The sequence below is a fragment of the Notothenia coriiceps genome, unplaced genomic scaffold, assembly GCF_000735185.1.
Source record: "Notothenia coriiceps isolate Sejong01 unplaced genomic scaffold, NC01 NC01_scaffold00002826, whole genome shotgun sequence".
Lineage (NCBI taxonomy): Eukaryota > Metazoa > Chordata > Actinopteri > Perciformes > Nototheniidae > Notothenia > Notothenia coriiceps.
The window spans coordinates 54591-76873 of record NW_011335527.1 but is presented as its reverse complement, the minus strand read 5'-3'; the positions used below and the strand labels follow the sequence as shown (position 1 = coordinate 76873).

General features: G+C 41.8%; 1 protein-coding gene across 1 annotated transcript in view; it reads left to right on the top strand.

Moving 5' to 3' along the window:
* The window catches only part of LOC104940917 (supervillin-like), a 29815-nt gene extending 8085 nt beyond the window's left edge, over window positions 1-21730 (top strand). Inside the window, exons 2-13 of the mRNA XM_010765930.1 lie at window positions 9536-9599; window positions 10550-10641; window positions 10749-10806; window positions 10925-11073; window positions 12035-12845; window positions 17833-19563; window positions 20009-20179; window positions 20373-20410; window positions 20504-20565; window positions 20807-20937; window positions 21147-21242; window positions 21697-21730. Of these exons, the coding sequence (XP_010764232.1) occupies window positions 9536-9599; window positions 10550-10641; window positions 10749-10806; window positions 10925-11073; window positions 12035-12845; window positions 17833-19563; window positions 20009-20179; window positions 20373-20410; window positions 20504-20565; window positions 20807-20937; window positions 21147-21242; window positions 21697-21730 (3437 nt within the window). The remainder of the gene's footprint in view (window positions 1-9535; window positions 9600-10549; window positions 10642-10748; window positions 10807-10924; window positions 11074-12034; window positions 12846-17832; window positions 19564-20008; window positions 20180-20372; window positions 20411-20503; window positions 20566-20806; window positions 20938-21146; window positions 21243-21696) is intronic.
* The last annotated feature ends 553 nt before the right edge of the window (window positions 21731-22283 follow it).

Genomic DNA, 22283 nt, shown 5'->3' with positions numbered 1-22283 from the left:
TGTGACTTTCTCTGTGCACGAGAGCCTGAGACCTTATGCTAACCAATTTTTTGATTTATTTTGTATGTTTTGGATGAAATAAAATGATTTTTTTTTTTTTTGATAAAATATTTTTAAATATTTATAATTCTGCAAATATTACTAAACTCACAGATATTTCGCGGCGCGGCAGTAACACCTCGGACCGGGGACCGGGGGTTGGGAACCCCTGATCTAGGCTGTTCATTGCCACATACTGTAGCCTATGTGCCACGTTATGTTTATGGAAACAATCACGCTGAGCAGTCATTGGTACATAGTAGGTAGCTGTAGTGTTTTATTGATAAAAGCCACTTTATTTTTGAAAAACAACTACTCAAAGTAATTGGTTTCAGCAGGATTCATATGAGCACACACGTGGAATACTGCAAGAGTATAAGTCAAAAAAGGTGCTTGGGTATATACCATATGGTTTACAAACAGCGAATGGGTAGGCCTACTGCACGTTTAATTCATTTTATACCTGTTTAGAAGACAGTATGAGAAGGAACTGTATGACTTTAATGTGACGTTACCGTGATGGAGTTACAATCTAAAGTGCCCTTACACTCAAACCAGATGTTATACTAGTAACTTTACAAAAGCATATATTTCATACTGACCTAGTTTTGTAATTATGATGTTGAAAAATAACCTTTGAATCAATTCTTCTTATATGATGATCTACTTTAGGTTTACTGCGAATGACACTGTTATGTTAAGGTACCTTCTGTAACACGGGAAATAATCACATCCATGACCAAAAACACACATTGTTGTGACTCTTTTGTCTGCTTGTGAGTTACCTCATCATGTTACATAGTATGTTCCTGGAAGATGGAAGAAGCCAAAGTAACCATTTGTGGCATGAAAGCCTCCTCTTCCCCCTCCTTCACACTCTCTCTCTCTCTCTCTCTCTCTCTCTCTCTCTCTCTCTCTCTCTCTCTCTCTCTCTCCTTCTCTCCTTCCCCTCCCTCCCTCCTGATCCTTCTAATAGTTACAGAACTTCCTAAGTGTCTCTCCTCAGCACTGGGCTCTGTGCTCATCGATATCCATATAAGAGCAGAGCGGGCAGGTTTCTGCGCCGAGTGTCAGGCACCGTTGATGCTAGGCAGCAGCACGATATCTAAAGTATCTAGAGTAAATGTTTTAGAAAGGACAAAGGTTCCTGCTCTGCTGCCTCAGAATATATTCCATCTATTCATTTAAGAGAGGGAAGGTAGGCAACATGCGCTTTTTCTGCATCTATGCATGCGTTTACAATAACGCATGCATGTCAATGTCTCAGTTTACATTAGCGAATTTTTGTACAAGCTAACCTAAACAAGGAACGTTTCTCCCGATAAAGGCAGGCTAGTTATGAGCAGAGTGTCTGCTGCTGCCCAAAATCCACAGAAGTTGGTAAATAATAATCATTTTTCTAATAAAACAACACAATATGTTGTGCGCTCTGGTAGCTCACTTGGTATAATTGCTAAGACATTAGCAGCAGCCCGGGTTGTTCTAGTAAAATAGTCACTTTGCTATTCTTAAAGGTGGGGTATGTAATTTATTTCAGAAACACTTTTTGTTATACAATATTCCATGGAATGCTCTTAACATCCCGATAGCAATGAATTCATTAAATGCTTTGACAATAAATACATAAAAAATATCTGTGGAAGCCGTAGCGCTGTAAAAAGCACGACCAATCATCTGAGCCGGCCTACCTGCCTGTCAGCCTTCCATCTGTGCACAAACTTATCTCGTACCCTCATTGGTCATGTGCGCGTTCGTGTGTGTTGGAGGAGGGGCTCTGTAAGGAAGTCCGTTTCTTTTCCGGTTGTGTATTTTCAAATTCTATCGCCCTCGAGCTGGTTTCTCCATTCTTACCTACCCTACCTTTAACACAAACTGTCCAGTAAAATTTGTCTGGGAAGAAAGTCCTGCATTATGTGCAGGAAGTCATGTATTTGTGTTATTAAAAACAAAAACAAGAAGTGATAGTTAGTATGTTGTATTACCACCAGTATGATTGGACAGATAAAGAAATCATATCGAACCTGCTAGGTTGTGCAGAGATGAGGTAGACGCCTAAAACAACCTGTCTTTCCAATAGGTTTATAAATCAATACCTATGGGTACTTTATTTAAGCTTAATGTTTACAAAACAAAGTCTCTTCAGTGGGGTCAGACAATGAGATCTGAAAATAAACTTCTAGATTTTACATAAAATGTCCATATAAGATAAGTTAAATATTGTGTTGATCTATGCATTAAGGGTTAAAAAGCACAGAATGCCAGCTGTGCAGGATGCTCATTATGTGAAAGTTCATTATTTACTACTGTTTTGTTTTGTGAGTTGAAACGCTTATGTTACGGTAGAGTGAAGCAAGCAGGACCCAAATGCAGATAATACTGATAATACCTTTATTTCAAGGATAAGAATACAATTCGGACAAACAGAACACTCCCCGGTGAACTCAGTCACCGACAAAAGACGAACCAACACTGAACACAGGAAGAGACAAGACTAAATACAGGGAGGGGTAACCACGAGACGAGAAACAGCAGGGCAGGGGAGGAGAAACACAAGGGCAACAGGTGAACACAATCAGACAATTAGACACACCAGGGAAACTAACGACAGGGAGGAAAACACAGAGAGAGGGACCAGACAATACACAAGGGAGACAGGGAGAACCGAACAGCAAAATAAACCCAAACCTAGACATACAAAACTAAAAACGTGACATAACATGAGAATCGTGACAGCTTATGTAAGTTTTGTGCCCTTACAACAGAAGTCTGTTCTCGACAGTCAGTCACAATGTAAATCAAATAAACCGTTGAGCTTGGTAAAGCTGAGACGGCGTAAAGACAAAGGATCATGTGGTTCCATAGGAAGAAGTATAACGAAGCAGTGTGCTGCTGAGCTCCTCAGATTAAAGTGTTATTAGCAGAGAGATGCTTTGGGGTTGAGTAGTGTAACCTTACGGGATTTTCATTGTCATATTTCAGAAAATATTACACAGTATCACGGTATACAGTTTTACATTATTATTATTATTATTATTATTATTATTACTTTTACTATTATTATGATTTTCAGTTAGGATGACCCTAAAAGGAATAAGTATGGAATAATAATGGTTTGAAAAAAGTATAAACCCTATCAAAAGTAGCATTTAACCACAAAACTGTGTGTTTATCAGTTAAAGGAATGACAATACAATTATAATAATTTTAAAAAACAATGGCATTCAACAAATTTGTTTCGCTGTTCACGGTTTAACATTATTATTATTTTTATTATTATTATTTATTTTATTTTTAAATATATATTTTTAAAAAAATTTTTTTTAATATATATTATTGGTTTAGTATTGCATGTCGTTACAATGACCCTTAGAGGAAAGAAAAAAGAATTATGTTAACGAAAACTAATTATTAACCTTACTAAAAACATAGCTGCTATCTAATTAATTAAATAAAAAAGAAACACTTTAGCTGTGATCTCTTTAAAACAATGAACTCATATTACATTACATTGCATTTAGCTGACACTTTTATCCAAAGCGACTTACAATAAGTACATTTGACCCGGAAGATACAACCTTGAAGAAAACAGAATCATATAAGTACATCAGGTTTCATAGAGCCAAACATTTCAAGTGCTACTCAACTGGCTATAGATAAGCCAGTCCTTTATTAGTAAGTGCTCTGTTAGCAGTTCTTTGTTAGTAATTCTATCGCTCGAAGTGGAGTCGAAAGAGATGAGTTTTTTTATTGTAGGCGCTCCTGTACACCTTAGTCTCTCTCTCTCTCTCACTCATGTCAGTTTGACGTTGTAGAAATTTGAAAGTACACTCTCTGATAACCGTCGTCTTTCACATTTGTCCTGATATTGTTACACCCTGATGTTGAGTCACTCGCCTCGTGATGTTTGCATCATGTCCCCGGTGTTGAGTTTTATTGACTGGTTTGTCCGTTTTCCAAGATAAAATTGTTGGTCTGAGATCACATACGTTTTATCTAAAGTTAGAGCTGGGAGTGGTGCATGTTTTGTTTTGTTGCTGGTAACATTTCCAAATCAGAAAACAATCGTCATTTGACGGAGAGATGGACCCGATAACTGGTGGTGATTATTCAATTCTGTTTAATGCAAGCATCTGAAATATAGTGAGGCCAACCAATACTGTTACATTCAAGCATTTGCAGTTAAGCAACAAGAGCCTATTTGTTACATAAAAATGAAAAGAAAAACAGAGGAGAAGTTCTAGATTATGCAATTTAGATACAAAACAAGACAAGGCTTTTTAAAACAGAGTTAATCTGTTAGCAAAATACTGTTATCTTGCATTTAAAATGATTCCAGTTTTTAAAACTGCGTACTGGTTATGAGTTCTGACAGAAGTTCCCATGTTGTCATCGCCTTGTCAGCCATAATGCACCTCAGTGTTTTTACTTGGACGGTGTTATGTCTTATGTCTTATGACAGTGTGGTTCACTCCTAAGAAAAGCTTTTTGATTGACATGTGGCCTGTTGTGAAATGGCAACATTTTGAATGACGGAGAATGTCTTCGTATTTGTTGCTACATGCAAGGATTGAGCGGGTAAAGACAGATATACAATGTGATGCAGAGAAACAGGTGAAGACAGCTAATTAGAAGTATAGAGAATGTGGATTATACATCTGGCAGCATGTGTAGCTGGGAAGGATTGTGAGATGGATGGTAAGGATGACACATCTTGGGGAATGCAAGGGAGAAGGAGTGGTGAAGAAAACAAGGCAGAGCAGGAGCCGGCGTGGAGACGATCGGCTGGTAAACACCGACAGGGTGACCTCTCCCTGAGGCAGCCACTCACAACACATGTTGCCTTATTAGGGGCGTCTACAGGGAGCAAGGCAGACGAGGGGAGGTGGGGGGAGTGTGTGTGTGTGTGTGTGTGTGAAAGGGTGAGAAAAAGCAGCACACACAGGAGGCAAGTGATCGTGCAAGGCTGACTGAAGAGTCCTAAAGTGTTAACAAGCGTAACAAGTTGTATCAGCTCACGTTAAGTAGAGTTCAGTCCTCTCACTTGCTTTGCATACCTCTGTGGGCAATGCACGCAGTTTCTTCTGTGCCAGTAACGGGTGATAATGATGATTAGTTGTGTTACTGTATGCAGCCTCTGCAGAGCATCAGATTATAGTTTATGTAGCTGCTGCAGAACTAAAATATTTCCATCACTCACACAGGTTCTGTTGGGATTAGCAGTGAAGGCAGCTGCGATCCTGACTTGATAGGAAGTCAACTTTATTGTATATTTGTGACATTGCTTGACTCCATCTGTAGCCGCTTTCCTTTGTTTCCTCGCCTCAGTTCTCTTGTCACATTGTTATCCAATGTGGCGAATCTAATCTGTGTCTTCTCAACAATACATGCAGCTAACCGCTTCATCACATGCTGCGTTATGTTCATTCCCTTACCCCTTGTGCTTTGTAAGCGCAACGTCAAGAACAATGTATGACTTAAAACCACATGACACACATATTGTTTGTAGTTGTATGTAAGTATATAGAAGTTAATGGCATGCCAGTGCATGTGTTCTTTTCATTCTTGACACTTGTTTGGCTTTAAAGGGGCCCCTCTCCCACACAACGCCCCCCCCCTCCTCCTCTCCCCCCCCCCCCCACGCATGACTTCTTTGTTTACTTTATAATCCAGCAATCCAACATATTGTACATCATAGACTAAGGGGCGGGACTTCTCTAAGTGGTTGCCCAATCACAACAGAGCCGGCCAGCTAACCAATCAGAGCAGACAAAATAAAGAGCTTTCTGAACTGTGAAGGATGTCACAGTAAGGCACAAAATACAAATATGAACCGAATATTTGCATAAGCCACTCTTCTTAAAAGTTTAGAGGATGCAAGTGCATGGATTTGGAGAACTGATTTATGATATCATTTTAGTTTTGATGCAGAGTTTGGTTGGAATATTGGTTAAAATATCAACATTCAATGTAAGGAAGACTCTCCCCCCCCCCCCTTCCTCTCCACTGCCTCCTCATCTAACTCCAACATGACCTCAGGTTGACTTAGACAAGGACATTTTGTCTGTGACATGTGACATCAACATGTGACATCAAGTAAAGCCTGTGTGAATATGTAAATATGACATGCATGAGGAGTCAGGGTAGAAACTGAAAAAGATCCCTATGGGTTAGATGTAGCATTTAAATACGATGTTAACATTATTATTAGAAATTCTGGCTCGGTGTCTTGCAATCAGAAAAGATTAGCATATGGCAGGAGATAACAAATACTGTTCTAATGCATTGCATGCGATCGCTTAATAAAGCCTTTCTCAGCGGCCAAACTGGCATCAAGACAAGACTGTCAGTAAAACCATAATGAGTCATCTTCCCGGTAATACTCTAAATGTATATAAATAAATGATCTGGTGGATTTCAAAACAAACAACTTAATGACATTAATATTAATGCAAGTCCTGGCTTTGTATTTCAGAACAGACTCTCCTTGCACTACTTTAACTATTTTATCTGTTTTATCTTGTCACACTGTTTAGGAGCCTGTGACCCAATATTTTCATTGATACATCTACACTGTAGCTATGTACAAATGGCAATACAAATCCTTGAATCTAGAAGTTTCCATGCAAGTGTTAAGGATACCGTCTGACTCCCGGTGGCCCCACACCACCACCTGTGGCCTGCTGGCACCCTCCTCCAATCGTGTTCCAGAGTTTTTATCATCAAGGCTAATTTCTGCCTGTAATCTGATTAGGGCTCTGAGCTGCTTTAGCAACCCGCTGCGCTGTCTCTCTCTCTCAGCTCCCTTGCACACACACACACACACACGCACAGACACACATACACACGCACACACACACTGACATGCACACTGACACACACAATCTGCATGACAGCCAGTCTGTGCAGGCTGTAGGTTTGCCGTGTATCCGGGAAGTTTACTCTGTCTGTCGGTGTGTGCTCTTCGGTGTGTGTGTGTGTGTGTGTGGTCGTGTCACTATCTCCATCCCTGCTTGCCGGTAGCAGCCTTCGCCTCCACCGCTGTCAAACGCCGTCACCTCCGCTGTGATCGGAGGGGAAGTCTAGCAGCGGAGCATCTTTCTTTTTCTCCCTAAACATGTTTCGAAACCCTTGGATCTCTAGTTACCATGTGAACCATGAGCAGCCATGTGGCCAAGGTAAGGCCTTTGATAGGGGAAGGTCTGACTATAGGTTGACCTGCTTGACCCTCTCGAATACCCTTATTACACCTGTAGACTGCTTGGGGGACTTTGCTAATGCAATTTAGCTCCTTACTGAGGTAAAGGACAGTTTGGTGGCTGTCACTGGGATTCGGGCTTAGAGGCTGTGAAGTGTTGACTCCTCGTTTCGCTTCTTTTTGCTTGGTTGGATCAGAGGAAACGAGGATTCATGGCGTTTCTAAGAGCTACTCATCCCTGCCTAATGCATTTCACGAATTTGGAATAAAATACATGCTTGAATCTACTACGATTGGTGTGAATGTTAGCATCAGGCTGCTACGAATGAATGAAGTGTGTGGTTTAGCAATGAAAGGTCAAATGTAGTTGATGCTGCATTTCCATTATACAGTATGTGCTATATGTTGTGCTTTTTCCCGTTTTCACCCCTTCGATGTCCCACCTTGTCAATGCTCTCCATCATTTGCTTGCCGAGATGGAGGAAGGGTGTTCATGTTCTACCAGCAACCTTTCGAAACAGATTGTGTGCAAGCGAAGGCCCGGTTCACTTAGGAAGTCTATTTCGCACCTCTGAATATATATAGAAAATCCCTCTCCTCACCACCCTCATTTTTGGACCGTCAGCAGCACTAAGCTTCTCCCTGGCGCTGTCAACCTTGAATTTTGTGCTGCTTGTTTTGTTGACAACCTGCAGGCGTTTCTAAGGAAAGCTGCACCGGCGAGGGGCTTTCCAGGCAGAAGAACAGACAGATAGGTGTAAACAAGGTTCCCACAGGCAATGAATCATTGTGGTGTGAGCTAAAATAATGTTTGAGCACATCCAACCCAGATTTCTGACCCCGCTCGTGTCTAATTCTGACTTGTGTCATCCTTTACATCCAGACATGGCACTTTTGAGTCCTTGAACTTCACTGGTAGCTACACAAAACACTTGGAAGCTCTTAAACTTGATGCCCAAGCAAGCATTACGACTTCTAGCACCATACTTACATACCTTGTGTCCTGCCAAACATCCCGTGCTGTATAGACACACAGCCTTTTTGGGCCAAAATAGTCCGGAGGTGTTCAGGAGGCGTCTGGAGCAGAAACATGATCCTTCTCCTATACTGGGATACAACTTTACAACAGGCTGCTGTTGCTGTGAGAGCAAACGGGTCAACTGTCAGCTGGGAACTGGATGTGAACTTTCTGAGGAACCTTTTTAGACGAGGGAGGCTGAAAATGTCCTGTCAGATCAGCACGTTGTTGGTGTTTAATCTTGAAGAAGTCTGACTTCTTTACATGTAAAGCATTTATCTTTAAAGGCATTCTGAGCAGGATCTAGGGTTAGGGTTTGTAAACACAACATTCACATTTGGCCCCTCTTTCCATGGTCAAGATGGGGAAGTCCAACCCCAGATTCACTCTCATTGAGGGGCTTCGTCTGCTTGGCGTGTTGCCCTGCTTTTGTTACATTGTGTAGCATTTTTGTAGCTTCTCTTGGATGAGTGCTTACATCTGGCACCTGGTCTCTGATTTGTTAAAAGGGGTTAAAAAGTTTAATTCATCTTATTAAAGCACAAATAGCCACTGAATACTGTAGCGGTTGTGCATTATCAATATTCCTTATGTATATTCACGAGCATATTGCTATTAAAACTTGACTATGATTGACGTGTTGATTACTAGATTTTTAGGGACTATACTTTTGAAGGGTTGTAAAATATTTTACTCAAGAATGTTCCGTATGTGACGACGCTCATAAAGTGAAAATTTGTAAACGGGCTGATGTTTGTTTTAGTTTGACAAACACACACAGTATTGTTTGGTCAGACCACTAGTAGGTGTCTAACCAGTTATGCAGATTAAAGAAACGTTGCATTAGACTCGACAAATGCAACCAGCTGCGTCAGTGTTTTTAGATGCCAAGAATACAAAGAAATAATGGCGCCAATTTATGTAATACGTTTAAAGGTTTGTCTGTAGCCAAAACAATGCACTGTTTATAATAGTATTAGATGACATCCACCATCTTGAACGAGATGCCATTGTAATATTTGTGGCAAAAATTGACCCCTGTTGGATTTTTTCTGGATCATTTTGATGTTTACAACCATCTGTATCATCAGCTGTAATATGATCCATGATGTCATTAATGTATTTAATATCTATGAAGAATATAAGATACGCTTTGTTTATATGTATCTACCGTATTTCTAAATGTACCGCTTTTTTGACTAGGTTAACATGTTTCAATAGTCCCATTGTCAGCACAGATAAATTGAACATGAGTGTTGACTGAGTCTTATTTGTCTTTTTAGAATTAGGATCCACAGCTCGTCCCAAGCTTTGCAGCTCAGCCTCTTTGCCAACAGAGGCCTTAAGGTGAGTCTTCTGTTTGCAATCACCGCACAGACACTGGTCAATTACTCGAGGAAGTATCGTCTAAGAGCATTTAATACATTCATTTAGCTTTTGCTTTGTCATCAAGTGAGGGATATGTAAGGATATAGATTTAGTGCTGCAGCTAATCACGGGCAGTAAGCATTAAAAGCTGCATATGCCAGTAACAGCTTATCTTAAGGCACTTTTATGTTCACATGCCATTAAAGCCATAATACCTCCTTCCGGAGCACTTTGCCCCGAGCCCCCTTTTGCATTGAGTTCCTCTGGTTCTTAAGCTGTCTGGCAGAAAGTTACACAATAACTGTTTTACATTTAATCAAAAACTCTTAGCAATTTAACTGATCTGTCCTTTATAAATACTGGAAAAAATAATACTGGATATAATGAGTACACATATTTAAGACGCCAATCTCTCCAAATGAGTCTAGAAATATCAATTACATTTTCACGGCTCTGTTTAAACAACAGATTGAATCGTTTGTGAGGGTTTGTAAAGAAAGGAAAGGCAAGTTACCTTATCCTGGCTTATGTGTCCTCTTGATAATGACATGTGAAGACATTAGGGGAAGACCTCAATTGTCAATTTCCACTTGGAGGATTGAATGACCCAGTTCTTAAGCTGGATCCTGTTGGAAGAAACTCCAGCTGAGATTTACCTTTACCTGCCATCACCTTTTTAAGACAAGGCGTTTGAGGCAGAGTTGCTTGGACAGCTGCCATAGGAAACTAGGCACAAATGTACTGATGCGGTTTAATCAGAACAATATGTAGAGATCTGTAGTTTAGCTCCATTCAGCATCACTTTACACCTCTTTCAACCAATAGTAAACTAGAATATAGCAGCTACCCACCCTCCAATAATGAACGTTGTTTTTTTATTAAATCTAGATTTTCTTGATGGCATGTTGTGACTCTTTCCTCTCATTCAGTTTTCAGAGTGACTTCTCCTTGGAGGAAAAGACCGCCCTGGTCAAGAGTGTTTCAGATACAGATGCCAAAGTTCTGTTTGTCCTCCCCAAGGGTGTGCATTGGCTCCAAACACAAAAAATCACTGAGAATGAATCTAATCATTTCATTGTTTTCATTGTTTTACGACACTAAATATATATTTTCTCTTCTAATATTCAGTTTCAGAGTTGAAGAAATACTTTGAGGGACCTGTCCCAGAAGATTTGGGAATGAACAGGTAATTTCAGGGCTCACTTCTCTGTGTTTTCACATAAACACGTCTAAATAATTTGATTAAAAACAAACCCAGTCCAACAACTTTTGACCTTTACTCTCTGCCTCGCATCTGGTCACAGGAAGGAGAGGATAGCCCGGCGTCTGGAGGGGATGGAGAGCGATGCTCCGCCTGCGCTGGTGCCCGGTGGTTTGGTAGCCAACAGGATGCTGGAGGAGGACTCCCCGCGGTACACCCGCGCCTCAGACCCCTGTGAGCCTTGTGTGACGGGTAAGCATGGCACGATGCACTGCAACAATATATGATGCTGCCTTACTTGGGTTGACAACATTGACATTTTCTTGTGTTTGTCAAACGGCCCTTAAGTCATGTTTGTCATTCAGTATTTGTAAACCATAGAATTTATTTTATTTTTTCGTCTGCCAGTTTACTCTCTCTAGGTGGGTTTCCATCCTCCAGATTTACGGCACATTTTAAATTTGTGAAGTATAAAACCTGACCAGAAATGCAAAAATATTTAAAGAAAAGAACAATTCAGAAAAACCTCACACATATATATTTTTTTTTACAAAGTTCGACTTGCTCCTTTTTTAAAGATATTCATCAATATTAAAAATAAATTAATCATCTTGGTGCACAATCTGCAATCAGATGTTTTTGCTTCTGGAGAAACACGTTTTAAAATCACCCTGGCTACTTTAATGTCAACATAATGTAACTGTGTCAGTGAAAATAAAACACACAGAAGCTGTTGCATGTTGTTGCATTTTGAAGGAATTGAATTCACTAATTGACTTGTAAATCTGTGATGTGTTTTGTAAAAATAATGTCATATTTATGTCACGTTGGATGAAGGTTGCAAGTGTTAACATCATTATACAGGACAGTAACATCGCAGATTGGTTTGTGTGTGACTTAAAATATACCATATGAAGTCAAAATAACGATACGTATAATTTGATAACAGCAACTGCCTTGATTTGTTAACTGTGGCTAATAGGAGGCATCCAAATTGGTTTTCTTTGTTGCACTTGTGCATTTTTGATCAATTAGCTATTTGAGCTTTTAGAAAAATATGTCGTCCAACCATAATTGTGACTTGGTGGTTAAACTCTATCCAGAAGACACAAAATGAACTACAGTAACTCCTGCGGGGCATGAATGTGGCAAATGATTGGTTGTCAATCAATGTTGTTAATAAGTAATGGAGTATTTCCACTATTTACCACAGTGAGACGCTACAGTCGAGAGGAGCTGGAGGCCCCCCAGAAGCAGCTTTCATCTCAGGACAGATCCCCTCAGATCAAAGGCGGTGTTGGCAGCAGCCGCCCAGACCCCATGTTGGTGTACGTTGACCCAGTGTCGCTATCCACCTCTTCTACACCCACATCTGGTCCCGCTGACCCCTCCAGTCTCAGCTCCAAGGCTGAACGCATCGCCCGCTACAAAGCTGAGCGCCGCCGGCAGCTTTCAGAGCGGTATGGCATTCTCCTGGATCAGGAGGCGGACGTCGACTTCACACCTCGCCACCGATCCCGCCGTGATACGGACACCCCCGACCGACAAACAGCTGCAAGGCGAGAAAGAGACAGACAGGAAGCTGAGGAACAAGGACGAGATCCCAGGGTGCCATACCGCTCCGGAGTGGGCAGGGTTTACATGAGGAATCAGCCGGACCCCGCCCCTGTTTCCACCCCCAGCCCCGCCCACTCAAACCAAGCCCATCCCAAGACACAGGAAAGGCAGCGGAGGTTTTCTGATCGGGAAAGGGCGATGAACATGGAGAACTACCGACGTGGTGGGGCTCAAGAGCGCTCAATCGCTCCTTTAACGAGAACCCAGGAGCAGCCTCATCACCAGCACCAGCAGGACCACGCCCACCAGGAGCCAAGCCCCGCCTCCAGCCGGGATTACAGCATCGCGGCGGTGCCCAGCTCCCCTCGCACCGCCCGCCGGGCCTCGCTGCCCTCCAACCGCTACGGCATCTCACCTGGGGATTTATTCATAGAGCAGCAGGCCCAGAGCATCCTCAACAGGCAGGGGTGAGTTCATAAAAAAACGGTCATAACATTCAGAAAATACAACACTGACGACTGAACAGATTCTGAGACATGCGTCTGATACAGAGACTAACTCTTACTCTAAACATGAAAAGTCATTCAAAGGTCTTTTTAAATGGCCTTGATCATTATCACAAGCCATTAAATGACTCTCTGGGTTATTCTATCTGCTTCCCGTCGAGTGATCGGACCATTTAAAAGTATAACGTTGTGTCTGCAGTGTATCTTTAGACTACATTAGGGGGTTAAACAACTCGAACCCCTGTTTTCATGACAATATTTACACTGATCAACTGGCTGCTAATAAGTCCTACACTGAGATATTCATGAATCGGTGCAGTTTGGGCTGTCTTCTGGCTGCTAAGCTAACCAGCCTGCCGCTTCAACACTGCACCAGTGTTAGGATCTTTTGTAGTCCGGCTCTGTCACGCTCGCCCTGCTCCAGTTTCACATGGAAAGGTGCTCTGGGGAGTTCCTCAGGGAAAAGTTGCAGGGTAGATGTCAGGGTCGGTTTTTGGAGTGGGTATGATTTCCTTCCTTGACCCCGAGAGGTTATCCTGATTTAACAGCAGCTTGGTTCATTAGCAAAGCGCTTATGTCACTTGCTATAAGAAACTTATATGCTACCACAAAAGGGATGAGAACTAGGGCTTGGCAGCAAACATTGCTATTATATTTCCATATTATATGAAACTGGGGATCTACTCAGATATTGGATATTTTAATCTGGCATAATTTCTTTCCCTGGTTTAAAAGGGGGCATTACATCGAAGTAATGTATCTTTATTAACATAGCAGACTGCTGTAGATGTTCTTTTATTGTCGTTGACCTACATCATTTATCAAAAATCTCATATTGCAAATATTTATAAAAGCAATGGTCAACCCTTCAATATTGTCCCTTGTAAGGATTTCTTAGCCCTGAGAGCAGGAATATTACATTGCATTTAGCTGACGCTTTTATCCAAAGTGACTTACAATAAGTACATTCGACCAGGAAGATACAACCTTGAAGAAAACAGAATCATAAGTACATCAGGTTTCATAGAGCCAAACATTTCAAGTGCTACTCAACTGGCTTTTAGATAAGCCAGTCCTTTATTAGTATATAAGTGCTTTGTTAGTAATTCTATCACTGGAAGTGGAGTCTAAAGAGATGAGTTTTCAGTCTGCGCCGGAAGATGTGTAAGCTTTCTGCTGTCCTGATGTCAATGGGGAGCTCATTCCACCATTTTGGAGCCAGGATAGCAAACCCACGTGTTTTTGCTGATGGGAACTTGGGTCCCCCTCGCAGTGAGGGTGCAGCGAGCTGTTTGGCTGATGCAGAGCGGAGTGCACGTGCTGGGGTGTACGGTTTAACCATGTCCTGGATGTAGGAAGGGCCAGATCCATTCGCAGCATGGTACGCAAGTACCAGTGTCTTGAAGTGGATTCTAGCAGTTACTGGAAGCCAGTGAAGGGAGCGGAGGAGCGGCGTGGTGTGGGAGAATTTAGGAAGGTTGAAGACCAGACGAGCCGCTGCATTCTGGATGAGCTGCAGAGGTCGGATGGCACATGCAGGTAGACCAGCCAGGAGGAAGTTGCAGTAGTCTAGGCGTGAGATGACGAGAGCCTGGACCAGAACCTTCGTCGCTTTCTGGGTCAGCTGGGGACATATCCTCCTGATGTTGTAAAGCGTGTATCTGCAGCAGCGGGTTGTAGTAGCGATGTTTGCAGTGAAGGACATAATAGCTGAAAAGAGTCCAAGGAAACTTTCTCAAAAGTTAACAGCATTTAATTAAACAAATGATACACAAAATGAGAATGTGCAAGATGGCACGTCTCCCCCCTCCCAGCTGTTGCCGGCCGGGTCAGCTGAGTTGAAAGAGAGAGATTTCTCCCAATCTCCACGTGTTCTCAACTCTTGTTTCCTCCTATTGGGCGGCGTCGACAGGGGCGTATCCAATGCATATCCTGTCTTTTCCTGTTGTTAATTTACAATATTCTAATGTCTGTGTGGTTATTTAAACATTCCCTAATTACAGTATTGCAGCGTCAATAAGTGAGGGTTAAAGACAGTGTGTTTACTGTACAACACCACATGTCATTTCACCTTCAATTCACTGTTTCAAAATGTAGTCTTTAGCCACATGCTAATGCTAACCTTAAATTGAACATAACAATATTTACTCGCCAAACAAGAAGTCGTTTTGTGAACTTCCGGTTTTTCAGAATAAAACCGTTTTAAATCAAAACAGTGTATTTAATTTCCGGTTTTCAGAATAAAACCGCTTTCAATTAAAACAGTGTTTTTAATTTAAATTACGCCATATAAACATTGATTTGATTTCTTACACCCTACATCAACTCTGCAGGACATTGGTCAGAAACATCACGTTATTTTACTGTCGCTAAGATCTAATGAGAATTGTATTATTTGTCAATCAAAGCAAGTTATAAAGAATTGTACTTCATGGCATTGAAACCTAAACAAGCATAATACCGTGAACGGAAAACTAGGAATAATAGCATTCAGATTCATGAAGGTGAAAAATGTATTCTATACCAATTGAAATAGTCAAACTTTATTGACACACTTTTTATCAAAATGTGCACAGTACACAACCATTTTACCAACCAACTAAACAATAATCTGATTGCTCAATTATGCAAATATCTGCAAATATTCCTGATTGACACTTCAGCTGTACAGTGCAGCTGACATTTCTCTGACCTACAGTATGAAAGAATGATCATAAGTTCCCCTCTGGGTTTGACACTGTCACCACATCATGTTGTAGCCTGGCCGCCCTGTCAAAGAGCGACTGGTCTCTCAACACAGACTCAGAGAGCGACACTCAGGCAGACTTCAGCTGGCCTTCAAGGTACTGTGCTCAGGATCAGTGGAAAGACCTCACAAAGCCACTGTAGTCCACCAGGTTCATGTGCTTAAGCTGGCTGTAGTCACTTATTCTATAATTATACTGTTACCTCTTTTACACAATATTCATAGGTCTTCAAAAACAATAACATGTCTTCAAAACACGGTTTAAACATATTCTGAAATCTAGGAAAATGTCAAAAATACTTCTAGAAAAGGTAACAGGATAACATGCCAGCATTTTAAAAACATGTTCTGGGTGGACATACAGCTAACTCATCCCGTTAGATAAACCTTCTAACTGTGCAATATTATATTTAATCAGTAATATTTCCCTCTATTAACTTGTGTAATTATCCTCCATTTAACAAGTGTTTTAAGTCTGTGGATTTTAGTGGGTTTGAAAAACGGACTTGCAAATCTTACAAATTAACATTTATTCCTTAAAAGATTCACTCAATACATACATTTTCATCTGTTTTTCTAGATCACTCACTTTTTTGCCATCATAAATCTTATTTAAGTTATAATCTTGTGCATGTTCTATGTCACGTGAATTAATTACATTTCATTTGTGTCAGAACTGTGGGTTCATCTCTTGCTACATCCCAACTAAGAATCAACCTAGAAATCCTCTGGTTAAATTCTTGTTTTACTAAATATTAAGCCTTATAAACAGTTCTTTTTGTTCTCTTAAAACATGGAAACAGTCTCTGTCTACTAAATAAATAGTCTCTAAAAATACCTTGCAGGAATCTGGGGTGATCCACTTACACCTCTTCTGTCACATTATGTTGGATAATATTCTTTAAACATACCCAGAACCTTTTAAAAACAACCATTTGTCCACCAGCACAATACCATCGCTCTTGTTAAATGAGTTGTGACTGTGTGGCCTGATTTTCATGAGCAGTTGAGTGTTAGTGAAACAGATTTGATGAGGTGACAACATTAGTCAGCTTGATGCCCTGACCCAGTCAGTCGTAGACCCACTGACTCAGCACTTGTCAGCTGAGGCGGCGCTCAAATCCCCCCTCCTCACAATCTGACCTATTAACCCCTATGAAATTACTCCTGAATCTCCTATCCCTGTCAGTTACCTTGTCAATGATGTTGCATAAGATAAGACGTGAATGTTGCCTTGACAGCTTGCATGTAGACTTTTGAATCACCTAGTATCATTTAGCGCTGAAAGGATTCTAGAGAAAAACTGATTACCAGAAAACTCAAATTTTATTTTCCTAGATTGTAGAAGTCCTTGGTTCTACATGTATTTCTGGACTGGACGGTGGCCCAGTTACGTGACATATCTCGTTTTCTGATAGCCTTAGGAACGATGAAGTTCCATGGACAGCCTTTGAGCTGTAAGGACTGGTGAAATTCAAAGAGGCAAGGCTAGCAAACCACACCAACCTTGAAAGAGAGTGTTAGTAAATATTCATTGATTTTATTGCTGAACACCACAGACATCTTAATGTTTGCCAAAGTCACTTGAAAAGGAAAACATCTGATGTGTCTCAAAAGAAGATATTGCTGCCATCAGCACCTTTGTAGCCTTATCAGCCGCTTATGCTAGCTAGCATTGGTGTGAACTCATGTATACCAGCACAGTGTAAGTCCTTCGTGCCATGTCAGATAAAGGAGAGGCCCATCAATTATGTCTGGCTTAGTGCTCTTCAATGAGATTAGAGCAACCTTTGGCTACCCGGGGTCAGAAGGTTGTAGATGAAAATAGTTTGGCTTACTTTTTCTGCAAGGAGACGTCAGAGAGTTGTTCGAAGCAAAACTCAAGTTTAAACCCAGGGCATGCTGCTACTTGACCTTGTTTCAATACTACTCTATGATTTGGAAGCTCAAGTTTGTCCCATGATAGTCTAATGTAATGAACGTGTATGCAATATGTTTCACAATTTGTTAGGGTTAGGGTTAGATTGTAAGACAAATGATACTACTACTTTGGCTAATTTAATTTATTAACCATCCTTTGTATCCAATTAAAAAAAAAAAAAAGCTTGGTATGTGCTATTTAGTCCCCTTTTGTTTGAGTTCAGAAGTGTGTCTTTAATTGAACTGGAATCTCAGTGTACCCTATCCATTCCTTCCCTAAAGAATCCGGGTAAGGGAACGCTTGTCCAGGGATGAAACAGTCCAGAAGCCCCCTGACTGGAGTCCAGACAGACACCAGGGTAACAGACACCATACTCAGGGGAACACTGCTCAGTATACGCCACAACGATCAGAACTCCCCCTGCAAAGGACTGCTCCCCATCCTCAGCCCAGCCCAGGCCAAACAGCCCATCCTGAGTACCAACACTCTGGTCCTGCTGTTGACTCTCAGCCTTATTTGGCCATCCCTGCCCCAGTGGCCACTGCCAAACTTCCTGGACCCCCCGAGGTACTACCACGAAGAAGAGTGAGTGCCGACCAAATCCATGCCGCCCATAGGGGGGCAAGAATGGAGGCCAGGCAGGCGCTGAAGGAAGAGGCCCACACAGAGGGTCTGTTGAAGAGCAGGAAAGCCGTTTTGCCATCTGAGATTCGCCGAAGGGAAAAGAGTGTGGATGATACTCAAAGTGGCCCGCATGAAGAGATGGACTGGCAAACATACAGCCCAGAACAGAGGAGGATGAGTCGAGGCGAGGAAGACTGGGATCATGAGACACCAAGGGAGAGGGGGAGGGAGAGAAATGTCGAGAGGATCAGAGAGAGAGGGAGTGATGATGGCCAACAGGAGAGATTGTTTCGATCCCAGCCTCCCCACATTTCTGCAAGCCAGCAGCCCAGGCAGCATCAGTCCACAGAGCCTGTGTACCATCAAGAGCCCCAAATTCATCAGCAAGAGCCCCCAACACAACCACTGTATGAACCTAGAAAGAGACAACCTGTGGCTCAAGTTCAACAGCAAGAGCCCCAACTTCAGCAGCAAGAACCCCCAACACAACCACTGTATGAACCTAGAAAGAGACAACCTGTGGCTCAAGTTCAACAGCAAGAGCCCCAACTTCAGCAGCAAGAACCCCCAACACAACCACTGTATGAACCTAGAAAGAGACAACCTGTGGCTCAAGTTCAACAGCAAGAGCCCCAACTTCAGCAGCAAGAACCCCCAGCACAACCACTGTATGAAACCAGAAAGAGACAACCTGATCCTGAAATGCAGCATCAGTACAACCACTTAAGACAGCCACAAGATCCTCAAATGCAGCTTCAGGACGATCGTTTGAGACAGCAACAAGATCCTCAAGTTCAGCATCAGTATGAACGTTTGAGACAACCACAAGATCCTGAAATGCAGCATCGGGACGATCGTTTAAGACAACCACAAGATCCTCAAATGCAGCATCGGGATGACCACCCGAGGCGGTCACAAGATCTTCAAAGACAACAGCTGCTTCAAAGAATACCGGATTCTGAGCTTCAGAGAAAAGATCCTCCAAATCAGCAGCAAGACTCCCGCAGAAATCAACAAGAGCCCAAACTCGACAAGGACGTTGAGCCCCAGAGGCAGCAGCAGCAGCAGCTAGACCTTTCAGGGAACCAGAGGTTTGACTCAGCCATCTACGTCCAGCAGGGCTCCTCGTTGCCTCAGGCCAAACACAGAAGCATTGAGATGAGCGGAGTGCCCAAATCAAAGACACGAACCCGCTCCATGTCAGATATAGGTATAAGTCAGCATTCTAACACGTACCGCATGGAGAGGGCAGCGGCCAGTCGAGAAGCTTTGAGGGCCGTCCCTCCACCGGTGATGGCTAACGGGGAGATGGGCAGCCTGGACACCAGGGTGTCGGTAGCACAGCTGCGACACTCCTACCTGGAGAACGCCAACCGGAAACCTGAGTTGTAGGTTCAATGGCATGGGCTCTGTGTTGCACCGCTAAATAACTGTCTAACGTATGCAGATTAATAATCCCAATGACTCAAGAAAAATACTCAATACAATGTCATTCTGTGGCATGAAATGTGTCAAGGTGTATTACGATGATATCTACAATTTTCACGTTCCTTATCGCGTCAGCAGTTTGTTTTTGGAGCTAACTTACTCATGCAAGTTACCCTTTGGAAGTTGTCTGCAGCTGCATGTTAACGTTGGTGGATGGCTCTTCACATTTAGGTTGTGCTCAGCGTGTGCACCACTATCAATGTATGACACCCTGCTCTTCTAACCTAATTGAGGTCCCTGGTAAACTGCTCGTCTACTAAAACAACATCAAAACCAACAATAGTTTTCTTACTTGTACTTCTCCTTTTTGTTGTCCTCGTCAATCTTTCTAAATCACAAAAAAAGTGAGACTACTAAAGTCGATCTGTCAGCAGTGGAGGTAGAGCCGGTTATCAGCGCTGATCGGGAAAGGGGTGTTCGGAAACCTCGTCGCTACATCACTCCAGGAGACAGTCGCATGTCGGAGAGGTTTAGGACGCAGCCCATTACCTCTGCAGAGCGGCTGGAGTCAGATAGGTACAGGAGGGGCTCTCTGTACTGACCCTCAGGAGCTCTGAGAGTCATTTTCTTTGCATGATTCACTTGTTTAATACTGTGAATTGTATGGCATTGTTCTAGGTTGGCATTATATCATGATAATCAGTTCCTTAAATAGAATACAATGTAGACTAAATGCTGATGCTTGATACAAATTCATGTTTTTCTGCAGGTCCCGTCTCAGCCCTTCACAGCTACAAGATGCAGAAGGTAAATTCAGTTTACTGCATTAACGGAATGCACAATATATTTTCCCGGAGATTTGAATACAGCTGATTCAATGTAACATCTCCTTTTCATTAGCTGGAGAAACTCTGGATGACAGAGCCAAGATGAGTGTGGCTGCCAAGAGATCCCTCTTCAGGGTATGCTTTCGACGTTATGTACATTTCAATCATAAGGACAGACAATCAAAACACTCGAATGAGCCGTGTTTTTAAAATTACAATCTGAAAAGGAAAACCTGGAGCTTTGATCAGATACACAGCGGACAATTAAGTTTGTGTAATATAAGTTGCTATAATACGTTTCTAAAATTAACACTGTTATGGACTAAACTTTACTAAGCGAATGACTGAAGTGTTCCTGTCATGTTTTATTCCCCAGGAGCTGGAAAGGACATCAGATGTTCCCAAACCGCGCTCCAGAAACGCTGCCGTAGAGCGCCGCCTGAGGAGGGTTCAGGATCGGTCGCAAACACAACCCGTCACCAACAAGGAGGTGGTCAATGCTTCAAGGTATGTCTTGGATTGTTCTTGCATCGCTGTATTTTGTTTTGCTTCAGTTCGCTCTGTTTTTTGCTTTTCTTGCCCTCCTGTTTATTTGATCCTTTTACCTCTTTTAATGCGTTCATATCTTATCTTTTCAGTGACAGTATTTTCCTTTGCCTTGCACTATCTGTATTTACCAGCCTTTCACCGACACCTCCCTTTTCTCCACTTTAAAGTGATCCTGCCACATCGTCACAAACTCTGAGCCCCCACTCTAACGCCGCTCGCGTCCCCAGCCCCACTGCAGTCAGCACCAATGTGACCAGCATCAGGTACATGTGATTTGCATCTGTGTAGCTCACTTAAGAAAACACACACATCTAAGTTTGTTGGAGAACATGTTTGGTTGTGTCATACCAAACCTAAAATTGGGTTTAGAAATGACCATGGACAGCATGCAATATGCAATAGAATTTGAATGAATTAGTTAAATTCCTTAAAAAAGGTAGAAACATTCTTAAAAATAAGTCAAAATTCCAAGTGCGCGAACAAACCTCCGCCCTCATGTGACGCACCTGACGCTCCTAACAAGAGGTCAAAGGTCACCTGTTGTACAGCAGACACAGCGAGAGACAGGCGGTCAGATTCACCGCAGAACAAAACCTCCGCCCACTCACAGAAGATTTTGATCTTTTTTCACAACATTTGAACTTTCTTCAGAAAAATTATAATTTGTCTTTTTTTTCTCAAAATCTCATAATTTTGACTTTTATCTGAAAATCTCAGAATTCTGGTCTTTACCCGAGAATCCCAAATGTAGAATTGTTTTCAGAAAAAATAATACTTTATTTCAGCAAATAATTGTAATTTAAAAAAAAAAAAATTCTGAAAATAATAGAATTTATTTTCTCAAAATCTCATAAATGTTACTTTTATCTGAAAACTAAAAATGTGAACTTTTTTCTCAAAATTTGAAAGGTTCCCCGTTTTTCTTGTCTTGCCTTTTTTCAGGCAACATAAAAGCTTGGTTATAATTTGAGCCACTGGGACTTTCCCTTCAGGACCACCTTGGTTAACAGTGCTTATCTCTCTGTATCCCGAAGGTGTCTGTTTGTGGGCCACGGTAGATCAAAAGTAGATATTCAACATACTTTTTATATAATTTATCTTTACATTACATTTGGTTTAGCTAATGCTTCTATCCACAGCGACATACAATAAGTATATAAGTCTCCTTATCCTTTTCATGAGATTTCCTCACAGGCAACTCTGAGTGATAAAACCATAAAGAGATAAAGGGCTGAGCAAAGTTCGGAAAGACGACCTCAGAAACACAACAGGAGGTTACATGATACTGAAGGCAGGGTATATCA